The sequence below is a fragment of the Homalodisca vitripennis genome, unplaced genomic scaffold (assembly GCF_021130785.1).
Source record: "Homalodisca vitripennis isolate AUS2020 unplaced genomic scaffold, UT_GWSS_2.1 ScUCBcl_816;HRSCAF=3593, whole genome shotgun sequence".
NCBI lineage: Eukaryota > Metazoa > Arthropoda > Insecta > Hemiptera > Cicadellidae > Homalodisca > Homalodisca vitripennis.
Window position 1 is genome coordinate 43,515 of NW_025776933.1, and position 12,481 is coordinate 55,995.

A 12,481-nucleotide genomic window follows, 5' to 3' on the forward strand; every position below is an offset into this window, starting at 1 on the left:
TTTGCAACAGTAATCGCTCTACGATTAGGATAGCGAGGTTCTTGATTTACTTCGAAAAGTGATTTCAACTTAAGTCCTTTTTGGGGCTTAGTGTTCTTCCTTTTTTTATTTGCTTCTATTTGTTTTAAATTTATGATTCTAAATGGAGCACCCTTTTCAAAGGAATGCTTGAACTGTATTTCAAAAGGTTTACTTCTCTGAAACCGCATCCATCGAATCTTCAACCAGTTGACAGCTTCACCATCAGTAGCCTTTTTCCTTTTAGCTATGGCTTCTTCTAATGCTTTTGTGCTTAAAAATTCATCTGTACTCATGGGATGTACTTTAAAGTGAGGCTGTTTACGCTTGGAAGTTTTGATGATGCCAATCCAGGTTTGTGGCTCTTATATTTGGTGATGCTTTTGACTGGCTCGTTCAATCATCTCAAAATCTGTATCATTGGGAAGGAAAGAATGTCCAGGAACCATGTACTTTAGGTCTATCTTTTCAGCTTTAATTGCTGGATCCTGCACAAGTTTCAGCATAGTTAAAGAAGATTTTATGTTGCGGTTCTGACCGCCACAACTGTCTAAGAATAGAACAATACTGTTCCAGAGTGCGATATCCATGAGATGAAAGAATATCTTCATATACCAGCGTAGGTATTTCCTTGGACTGGAATAGTAAGATAGCATTTGATCGCTTTTGTCAATGCCGCCTATTCCTATGTTATAAGCTACGATCATAGAATGCTTCTTCGTAACTGTTCCTCTTTTGTTTGTGGTGTCTGTCATGTCAGGCCCATGTGCTGTAGAAATACTTAGCACATTACGTTTGTCCCGCCATTTCATGACGGTTACTTCGCTTTTTTGCCGGCTGATAAATTCACCCCTCTTCAAGTTAGCCTGAATAAGTTCTTGTGGGTTACCTGACCTGCCAGCTTGCAGGGTCCCACATATGTTGGTTTGGTTTTTGAACAGGTCTTCAGCTAGCTCAACGCTATTGTAAAAATTGTCTAAGTAGACAATATGGCCTTTGTGAAGAAAGTTTTGCATTAGTTTCATCACTACCTCATATGTGTGACCCTTTCCTTGGTGTTGTAAGGTTCCTTTGCCTTCATAAATGATTACGTTTAGAATGAATCCGTCTGATGTACATAGTTCATACAATTTAACTCCGTATTTGTGAGCCTTGTTTTTTATGTACTGCCGGAATGATAACCTTCCCCGAAACAAAACCATCGCTTCATCGAGGGACAGTGATTTTCCGGGTTTGTAAGTATCGTTAATATTTTGTAAGAGGTGAGGTAACACTTGGCTAATTTTGTGCATTCTGCCATCAGTAGGATCTGTTTCAGAATCATAAAAACACAAACATTGTAGAATGGTTTCATATCTATTGCAAGACATTGTATTGCCAAATATGGTATGTCCGTATAATGGGTCATTTGACCAATAGTGTTTCAGTGTGGGAAAGCCTAAATTGCCCATAAGCATGGTTAGGCCTAAGAACTTTTTTAGTTCATCTTTGGTAACATTGACCCATTTGTTAAGAAGTGAATATTTAGGAAGAGGGTTTCCTCGGTAGACTACAGCTCGTTTGTTCGTCCAATGGACCATTTTATCTAGAAGACAATCGTCAAAAATGCTGCTAAAAACTTCTACTGGATCATTAGTTTGTAGGTTGATTTGCTCCCTACCTGTAAATTCAAACACGTGTGGATGATTGTTTGTATCTTTCCAGATACCTTCCACATTATCGTAACGGACATGAACAGCGTTGACAACAAACTGTACATTAGGATCGAGATTTATTACGTTACCTTCATTATTATTATATCCATCAACTAGTTCCATGTGAACATCTTCTTGCACATAAGGCAATTCTACTTCACCTTCAACATCATCACCATTTTCGTTTATCTCAACCGAACTTGATTCAGTATCAGAACAATCAGAGGGAATATAATCACTCTCACCTCCTGAAGAAAACAAACTAGATTCACTGTCACTCAGAAAACGATCGATTTCACTGTTTGTGCTAATAAACGATCTATCTCTGTTACGCTTCATTGTCAAGATAAACAAATAAACAACTCAAAAACACAGTTTGGCGACTACAAACATTAAGGTTAGGCCTGTTTGGTGTTTTTAATGTAAAACATATGGTAGTTTAGTCAGCTGTTGTATGACGTCACTAATTGTCAGATCCACAGACCAAGTGCCTCACATATGCGGCAGACATCCCTGTAGACTGTTACGAAATGATCAAGGCTTTAAAATAGACTGCTACTTTTTGTCAACTATTGTGTCTGAGATCTGTTCGGTGGGGCAGTTCCCCTGGGTGTCCTCATTTCCAATTAACTGATTCGTTTCTCCGTCTTCGTTTGGCATAGGTTCCTCGCAGTCTTTTTCGCCATCTATGTGTGATATGGGTTCCTCGCAGTCTTTATCGTCATCGATGTATGGTAGGTATTCCTCCCAGTCTTTATAGTCATCGATGTAAGATGTCCTATGCTTATCAGTAGTGTATGCTTACAAGTTGATCCACAGTCATAACTATGATTAATTTAAACTTAGATTAATATTCTGTTAAGTATCATATGAAATATTGACATCACGTATTGTTTAGATGTCATATGGGGGGAAACATTGATGTATGCTTGCAAGTTGAGATGCATAGTGGACAACTATGATTAATTTAAAAGAAAGGATCTGTGTATCATATGAAATATTGACATGACTTATTGATTAGATATAATATGTGAGTTTAAGGTGTTTTATGCTTACAAGTTGAGATCAATAGTCAGTAACTATGATTATTTAAACGAAGGATTAATATTCCGTTGTGTAACATGTAATAAATTGACATTACTTATTGTTTAGATGTCATATGTGAGCATAAAGTGTTTTATGCTTACAAGTTGAGACCAATAGTCAGTAACTATGATTATTTAAACGAAGGATTAATATTCTGTTGTGTAACATGTAATAAATTGACATTAATTATTGTTTAGATGTCATATGTGAGCATAAAGTTGAGATCCATAGCTAACATCTATGATTAATTTAAACAAAGGATTAATATTCTGTTACGTATTATGTACTTTATTGTTTACATTTCGTGTGTGTATATAGTGGTTTATGCCTAAAAGTTGAGATTTACAGTCAACAACTATAATTAGTGTCAAAGATAAAAATTATTTTGTGTATTATGTGATATTTTGAAATCAAATGGTGGGTTCATGGCAACAACAGACCAAGTCCATCTAAGTAAGTTTTGAGAAAAATGACTTCAAAGTTAAAGATTCATTACTTAACTATAAAAATAGATGGTGAAATTATTAAAAAAATTAAACATTGTTCACACCTTAACTTAGGTTTTTTACTAAATACGAAAAAAATATATTTAAAAAAATTGGCAAAAAATATTATAATCTTGATATGCAGGACTTGGTTTGTTATGGCTCTGAAAATATTTTGATACCTGGAGTCGGTTATTTGTTGCTCTGAGAGTTGGTGGGGGTTTAGAATGTAATTTTTTATAAATAAAAAAATTAAGTGTTCCAAAAGTTATATTTATTATTGTAAAAAGTCTTACACTTGTAAAATACAAAAAAAATAATGTCTTTTTCCTACTCAAATGATGGGTCTACTTAGTTTTTTTTATTCATAAAAAGCCCATTAATTTTTTTGTATTTTACAAGTGTAAGACTTTTTACAATAATAAATATAACTTTTGGAACACTTAATTTTTTGATTTATAAAAAATTACATTCTAAACCCACACCAACTCTCAGAGCAACAAATAACCGACTCCAGGTATCAAAATATTTTCAGAGCAATAACAAACCAAGTCCGGCATATCAAGATTATAATATTATTTGCCAAATTTTTTAAATATATTTTTTTCGTATTTAGTAAAAAACCTAAGTTAAGGTGTGAACAATGTTTAATTTTTTTAATAATTTCACCATCTATTTTTATAGTTAAGTAATGAATCTTTAACTTTGAAGTCATTTTTCTCAAAACTTACTTAGATGGACTTGGTCTGTTGTTGCCATGAACCCACCATTTGATTTCAAAATATCACATAATACACAAAATAATTTTAATTTTTGACACTAATTATAGTTGTTGACTGTAAATCTCAACTTTTAGGCATAAACCACTATATACACACACGAAATGTAAACAATAAAGTACATAATACGTAACAGAATATTAATCCTTTGTTTAAATTAATCATAGATGTTAGCTATGGATCTCAACTTTATGCTCACATATGACATCTAAACAATAAGTAATGTCAATTTATTACATGTTACACAACAGAATATTAATCCTTCGTTTAAATAATCATAGTTACTGACTATTGGTCTCAACTTGTAAGCATAAAACACTTTATGCTCACATATGACATCTAAACAATAAGTAATGTCAATTTATTACATGTTACACAACGGAATATTAATCCTTCGTTTAAATAATCATAGTTACTGACTATTGATCTCAACTTGTAAGCATAAAACACTTTAGGCTCACATATGACATCTAAACAATAAGTAATGTCAATTTATTACATTTTACATAACAGAATATTAATCCTTCGTTTAAATAATCATAGTTACTGACTATTGATCTCAACTTGTAAGCATAAAACACCTTAAACTCACATATTATATCTAATCAATAAGTCATGTCAATATTTCATATGATACACAGATCCTTTCTTTTAAATTAATCATAGTTGTCCACTATGCATCTCAACTTGCAAGCATACATCAATGTTTCCCCCCACATGACATCTAAACAATACGTGATGTCAATATTTCATATGATACTTAACAGAATATTAATCTAAGTTTAAATTAATCATAGTTATGACTGTGGATCAACTTGTAAGCATACACTACTGATAAGCATAGGACATCTTAACAACAAGTGAAGTCCATATATTACGGTACATGATACAACATCTAAACAATAAATGATGTTGATAAATCATAAGGGTGAATCTCACCAATGTAGTAATGTAATTCCTTGGCAATTTTTTCATAAATAAATATATTACTTTAGGTAAAAGTCATTTACCTAAACACCTTTCTTTAGCTGTTTAATAATTTAAAACAATAACTCATATGATTTACTTAATAATGCCTTCTTATTGGAAGAAAAATACAAATCGGTAACTGTATTTGACCTATCGTCTGCTAATTCACCTCAAAATATAACTCATAAAACGTACGTTTAAAATAAAAACTATAAGTCAACAACACAGCTAAAGACAGTGGCTCAGTAAAACCAAAGTCTTACAAAAGAAATTAGTTCATTAATTATATTCAGTTGCTTTTGGTCCTTGTCACCGGGGAAGTCTACGTCAACGACCACTAAGCTACGATCCCGCAAAAAGTTAGCAAGACTTGATTTGAGCGGTAAAACTTACGTCTTTGTATGTGAGGCGAATGTATCGAGTTTACTTGCTGTTTTAGTGAAGATTGCTTCGAATCCTAAGCTTCAAACAATTGATATTCAGGTAAGAAACTATCAGTACCTTAATTCCTCAACAAGTCGGTAACGCTATTTTTTTTAACTATACAGTTAAAACATTTCTGAAAGCTATCATATGCCGCCGTTATTAGTAACGAACATAACCTCAATCTCCTAACCTTTGTTCTCAACATTAAACACGGCACTAGGTTATATCTGAATATTACAAATCGGTGACGTAAACGATGAGGTATAGCATCGATTTGTTGGAAATACACTTCTAAACTGTGTGACTTGCAATAACTGTTGTTGAATAATTTTTATTTATATAATGTTTGAAAGTTATGATTAAAATGCATTTTAAAGTTACTTTTACTTTTTTTAAATTAACGTGATTACTACGAATATTATAAACAGCCTTTAACAGTTTTCATATGCTCTGTAGCATGTTGATTTAGAACAAACAATTGGATTATTTGATTATAAATTAACAACATATTTGTTAAATTACTATTTATTGGCATATTGCAATTCTAGCAACTTTTGATTTACCTCAAAAATTATAAATTAATCCAATCTCTAATACATTTTTTAAAATTTAAAACATACGTTTTTAAAAACTTTGCAACACTTTTCTCTGTTTTTGATTCTAGGTCGTGAAGAACCATGGCACTTCCTCAAAGCTATCAGCAAAGGAAAAGTATGAGAGATAGAAAGCATTGACAAAGGAACGTCAGCGAAGGTATAGAGAACGAATGGGTGAAAAAGAAGAAGTATGACAGAGATTGTCCTGCAAAGCAGAAAATAAGTCAGTCTGCTGAGTTTTATTCTTATATCTCTATGTTTTGATTTTTGACAATTTTTTAAACCAGATGATGTTGAGATCACACTACGCGAAAGCGGGATTAGCTCATATGATTCTCAAATATTGTCTTTAAGTGATAAGTTTGGTTAGTTGTGCTGAAAATGAGTGACTTAAGTGGTGCCAGTGTAAATGTAAGTGTCCTTTCTGTCAAATCAAGAAAAAGGAAAAAAATTCAATCCGTAGAAGATAGAGAAAACAATAAAAAATTTAAAGACTCTGGTGAACAACATGCTTCAACTGATGGTAAGAATACTAAGACTAGAAAGACTTTTGCTGTTATATTGAAGTGCTGTAAGCAAGATTGTTGGAAAAATATCAGCTTAAATGAGCAAGAAACCCTATTTGATTCTTTTTATGGTTCTGCCTCAAAGGTACAACAAGACACCCTTATTTCTGGAATACTCCAGGCTCAGACACCTATCACTCAGTTGGTAGGTGCCACAAGAAAAAGAGATAAGTTGTGGAAATATTGTGTTAAAGTTCATGGAATTTCTAAAACTGTATGTAGACAATTTTTACTAGACATGTATCAGATATCTGAAAAACTACTTTGTATAATCCAAGAAAAAGTACTTAAGGGAGAAACATTCACTGAAAAAGGGGGGTCTCATAGTAATAGACCACGCAAGGTAACTGAAAATGTATGGGACTTGGTAAAAACCCACCTTCAGACCTAGTCGTGAATCTCATTACAGTAGAGATAAGTCAAAGAAGCGGTATTCTGAAAATCCAAACCTAAAAAGTTGAATGAACTTTTTAAGTGTTTTTACAAGGAAAAGACTGTAACTATAGTTTTTACTATACCACGTACAGATGTATGTGACTTTTGCTCTCAGTGTATAGTAAAACTGAAGACTAATCCAAATGACGAAAGCAAAACTAGCCATAATATTCATCAAAGGAAGTACAAATCATTTAAAAATTTAAAAGATGATGTTAAGCAATGCAGTTGTGATGATAGCAAAATTTTGCTTTTAGAATTTGATTATGCTCAAAATTTGCCTTTGCCGAAGACAAATGAAACTGCCCAATTCTATAAAAGATTAATGTGGGTGTATCTCTTTAATGTGCATTGTCACACCGACGGTAGTAGTGCTTTATATTACTACCTTGAAACTGAATCAAAGAAAAATCCTGACACAGTTTGTTCTTTCGTGTATGATATTATTAAACAAAAATTAGAAGATAATCTTGAATTTAAAGAAGTAGTTTTTCTCTCAGACAGTACAGGTGGCCAAAATAAAAACAAGTGTTAATGTCAACATTTTGAAGCTGGTTGGCTATGGATCTTGGAGTACCTGTATCTCATTTGTTTCCCGTAAGAGGTCATAGTTTTGGCCAGTGCGACAGAAATTTTAGGGTTTGCGCGAGAAAAATTAAAGCAGAAGAAAAGATCCACACCCTTACAAAGTATATTAATATTCTTACAAATGCAAGAGTAAATACTAGCCCCTTCATCGTAAAATATGGTGCGCCCATTGTAAAAAAGTGGTCGGAGGGATTCACAACAATTATGAAGAAAAAGATTCTTTCCAAACAAAATTCGTTCAAGATACAATCGTACTGCAGGCTGAAGTATCCTTCCTCAGGTGGTGTGCTAGCTGGGAACTCCTACTTTTCACCTTTTCAGCCCTTTACATATTTTAAAACACAAGATGTGTTACCAAACATGTTTGACAATCTTCCACCAGCAGATAAGGTAATGATGAATCCTGCAAAAGTAGCCGATGTCAGAAGTTTGTTTAGATTTTTAAATCCAGCTGATGTACAGTGGTATGAGAGTTTATTTGAAGGTTCTCATGAATGTGAAGTTGCGTGTATCTCTGAAGAAGCACAAGTAAATTAACAGTTTAATTTATAAATGATTGAAGAAAGTTTAAACACACATTCCTTTTATTTAAATAATTTGAGCTTTAACTAAAGTGTTTTTCCTTATTACTTGTAATAAAACTAATTTTATTATTGAAGTTTAAATCAATGATTATTCCACCCCCCCCCCTACTTTTTATTATAAAGGTTTTTGGAGACAGGTATGAGAGATGAAAAAAGGGATTATAGATGGAAAAAGGGCTCATAGATTGAAAAAGGGCGTATAAACAAAATGGCTGAACATCATCTCTAGAGAAAGGGCGTATGTATCACTTTTAATTTCTACATATTTATAATATTTTTGATAAGAGAAAACACTGATTTTCTCAGCAATCTTTTAAATTACGAAATAAGCAACATTTTTTATCTTACACATAAAAGGTACAGTCGGATCAAATCTTTGCAAGCCTATTTCTCAGTTCATGATTTTCGACCATCAGTCCTTTTTACATCTACCTCCTCAATTGTTCTTGGGCTATGCCCTGGAAAAACAGCTGAAGTCCCAAACAAAAGGAGTAGCACACTCAAAAATCAAATATTACACAAAGTGGTCGGATTGAAAAAATACCAAGTACAAACACACCTCAAAGATCTAGTGCCTTATACCGCAAACAAAGTATGTTATCGAAAACAGTCCCAGTACCTCTTTTGAGTATACACGGCCAACTAAAACTTCCATCACTAAAGAATTGTCTGAAAAATTAATGAACTTTTTTGAAGACGACCGTGTGAGCAAAATGTGCCCAGGGAAAAGGCGGGGACACACCTGTCATACAGCGTTCCAATCCGACTACGGTCATACAGACGGACGACTGTATGACAGCTAAACAAACAACGGCCTTGAATGCGGCAAGCCACACCCGTCCGTCACGTGACCTGTCCTACTCCCACTCTTCTCCGATGTCGCTGTCCGATCATGCTCCGACAGTGCAGACCATTCGTTTACTTGATGCGGGACGCGTGTCGTTAGCTGTTGTTGTATATTTTTGTGTTTTCTGGTGGCTAAAATGGCGGCTATAAAAGCGGAGGAGCTGATCGAAAGTGTAAGAAACTTTCCAGTTTTGTATGATCAGACTCAAGAACAATATAGAAACTCTGACTACAAGGATATTATTTGGAAAAAAGTTGCAAAGGAATTGAACGTAGAAGGTGAGAACTAGAATAGATAACCTCCTGAGACCCAGGGATTTTTGTTGTTTTTTCTAATTAACTCCTAAGTGACTAATACTAGGCCATTAACTACAACTCAGTTGAGTCCTGAGCGTAAACTGATGTATACTTAAACAAATTCCTGAGTGCCTAGTATTAGTCACTTAACTTCAAAATTCTCTCCATGGCTTGCTGGTTATCAGACTGCCCCATAGGGGGTAGCACTGTACAGGTTAGAATGTTCCTTGTTGATGTAGTTCCTCAACTCACCGCTAGGGTGCGTCAGTGTGACACAGCATTGAAACAAACAAGATGGCAACACCACCCAGAAAATCATCCTCTACAAATCAACGATGTAAGTAGATAAAACCATTGTTTTACTTTATAAGTTATATTTATATGTCATAAACAAATCACAAGGTTATTATGTAGTGTATTAAATGCAACAATAATCAGTTTCTTTATAGGACAAATTGTTGTGCAATCTAAGTGACTAATATTAGACACACAGGGCTAAAGACCAAAAGGCAGTATTTTACTAATACCTAATACTAGTAACTTCGGTCTTTATTATGTTGAATTTCAGTATAAACTTTTTTACAGTGACACCAAGAAAAATCAATGCTTGTCTGTTTGGGACTGATGATTCTGAGATCGAGGATTTCAATGATGAAGAAAATGAAGATAATGTCCTCAGTGCCAGCACAAGAGAGCAATCTTTATTTCAAGCGAATTGGAGTGACAATACTGACAGCGACCCTGACTATCATCCCTCAACTAGTGACAGCGATAACGAACCCACAACATCAACAGCAGTAAAGGTAACTTGATCATCAAATTTCTTTATCCTAACCTAACCTAATGTAATCTAACTTATACAAACAAAATACATGTAATTACTATGGTTACACATTCTACTTAAAATTCTGTTGAAAATTATTAAATACTTTAACTGAGTACATGATTTATTTTATTTTATTGATTGTTTTCAGAAAAATCAACTAGCCAAAAGGAAGAAAAATACTAAACTGCAACCACCAATCAAGAGAACAAAGAACATACCTACTGCCGAACCATGGAGAAAAGGCATTTTTTCTCCTGATCCTGTGACTCTTCACGAACCTTCGTATATACCACTGGACTGTACGAATTGGAGTAATGAGAAGTTTGTTGAACTATATTATGATGATGATATTCTTTTACAATTTGTGGAGAAAAGCAACCAGACTTATGTACTTAAGACAGGTAAAAGTTTGAACTTATCTTTGAGAGAATTCAAAGTTTGGTTGGGAGTAAATTTTGTAATGTCATCCCTACAGTTGCCCCAAATACGTATGTATTGGGACAAGGAATGGAGAGTTGCTGTAGTTGCTGATCATATGTCTAGGGACAGGTTTTTTCAAATAAGAAATTCACTAAAAATTGTCTTTGATGATGACATTAATGAAGAGCAAAGGAAAGCCGATAGGCTATGGAAAATAAGACCACTGATTGACCGTGTTTTGTTAGGATGCTTAAAACAAACCAGAAATCAACACATCTGTATAGATGAGATGATGATACCCTTCAGTGGCACAAGTGACTTAAAACAGTACATTCCCAACAAGCCCAACCCCTTAGGAATTAAGGTATTTGTTTTGGCTAATCCTACTGGGATTATATGTGACTTTGTGGTTTACCAGAATCAGACCACCTTTACTCAAGATATTGCTGGAAGCTTTTGGCAATGTGAGTCTGCCGTTCTTTATCTAACTCGGTCTTTAGTTCCTGGTCATGTCATTTACATCGACAGATATTTTAATACTGTACGATTAGCTGAAGAACTTCTTAATCGTGGAATTAGATGCTCAGGGACTTTAAGGAAGGATAGGCTTCCCCAGGATAATGATCTTCCTGACGACAAGATTTTTAAGAAAAGCCAAAGTAGGGGTTCAGCCACTGTCAGTGTTCGCGCCGATGGTGCGATAGCATTAACAAAGTGGCTGGATAACAAATCCGTAACTATGATCTCAACTAATGAGTCCGTTGAGCCCATGTGTGAGGTTAAAAGGTGGTCAAAGGCTGAGAAGAGGTATATTCAAGTGTCCCAACCAAGTGTGGTGCAGTCATACAACAAAAATATGGGAGGGGTGGATTTGATAGACAGAATACTATCTTATTGCCCTTCGAGATCTAGAACTAAAAAATGGACAGTTAGATGTTTATTGCACTTTTTTGATGTAGCCCTAGGAAATGCATGGCTTCAGATGAGGGAGATTAAGAAATCGTCAGGAGTATCTCCCAAGGACATTGTTCAATTCAGGCATTTCAAGTTGGAATTAGGTAAATCCATGATTGAGAAGAATAGTGTTCGTCTGGATGTTGATGAAAATGGGGATGAAGATCAAGGACACCAAGAAGAAGGATTTTTGGATCGTAGGAAGAGTGCGGGCCCATGTTTAGAGAAAAGACTGCAAGGCGCCACCCACTTACCGGAGGTGACAAAGAAAATCCAAAAGAGGTGTGCTCTTCCAAAGTGTTTAAAAAAATCTACTGTTTTTTGTACACAGTGCAAAGTTTATCTTTGCCTTGTAGATGGAAGGAACTGTTTTGCTAAATACCACACAAAGTAATTTGAGGGTCATGATTTAAAAATCCTAATTAACTTAGTATTTTTAATTAACTCAAAAATCAACAGAAACCATGGAAGTCTGATTACGATAGCTCAGTGCAGTATTTTTAATTCTTTTGTACTCATGTTAATTGACACTCAATAAAATATATGGTTTAACTGGATGTACTATGTTTTTATACCATTTCTACCCATTTCAGTCCGAAGTGCCTATTATTAGGACAATCAAAAAGGGTAGAATAAGGCACAACAGAATTGTTTAAATATTTTTTTTTGGCTCTTTTCATTTGTTTATAGACAAGTTATTATCATGTCATATGATATTTTAAAGAAAAAAATTCTCGGGACTCAAGGCCAATTTTTTAGAGTGCCTAATAAAAGGCACTTCGGTCATAGTTGCTAAATCTTATTGAAATCCTCAGGTCTCAAGTACTATCAAGACAAGTGCCTAGTATTAGCCACTCTGGACTCAGGAGGATATATACTCAGATTATTAGTACCAAAATATCTATTATCAGT

At 34.3% G+C, this 12,481-nt stretch overlaps 1 protein-coding gene across 2 annotated transcripts; it reads left to right on the forward strand.

Moving 5' to 3' along the window:
- The first annotated feature begins 9,348 nt into the window (after nucleotides 1–9,348).
- Nucleotides 9,349–12,126, forward strand: LOC124371006 (piggyBac transposable element-derived protein 3-like). 2 transcript variants are annotated; one of them, XM_046829315.1, is made up of 3 exons: nucleotides 9,352–9,706; nucleotides 9,955–10,172; nucleotides 10,344–12,126. In XM_046829315.1, the coding sequence occupies exons 1-3, from the start codon at nucleotides 9,664–9,666 to the stop codon at nucleotides 11,961–11,963; spliced, it is 1,881 nt and encodes a 626-aa protein (XP_046685271.1). In that variant the 5' UTR covers nucleotides 9,352–9,663; the 3' UTR covers nucleotides 11,964–12,126. The 2 variants fall into 2 exon arrangements, with proteins under 2 accessions (XP_046685272.1, XP_046685271.1); XM_046829316.1 differs by lacking the exon at nucleotides 10,344–12,126 and having other exon boundaries at nucleotides 9,349–9,706; nucleotides 9,955–10,333.
- Nucleotides 12,127–12,481: the final 355 nt, after the last annotated feature.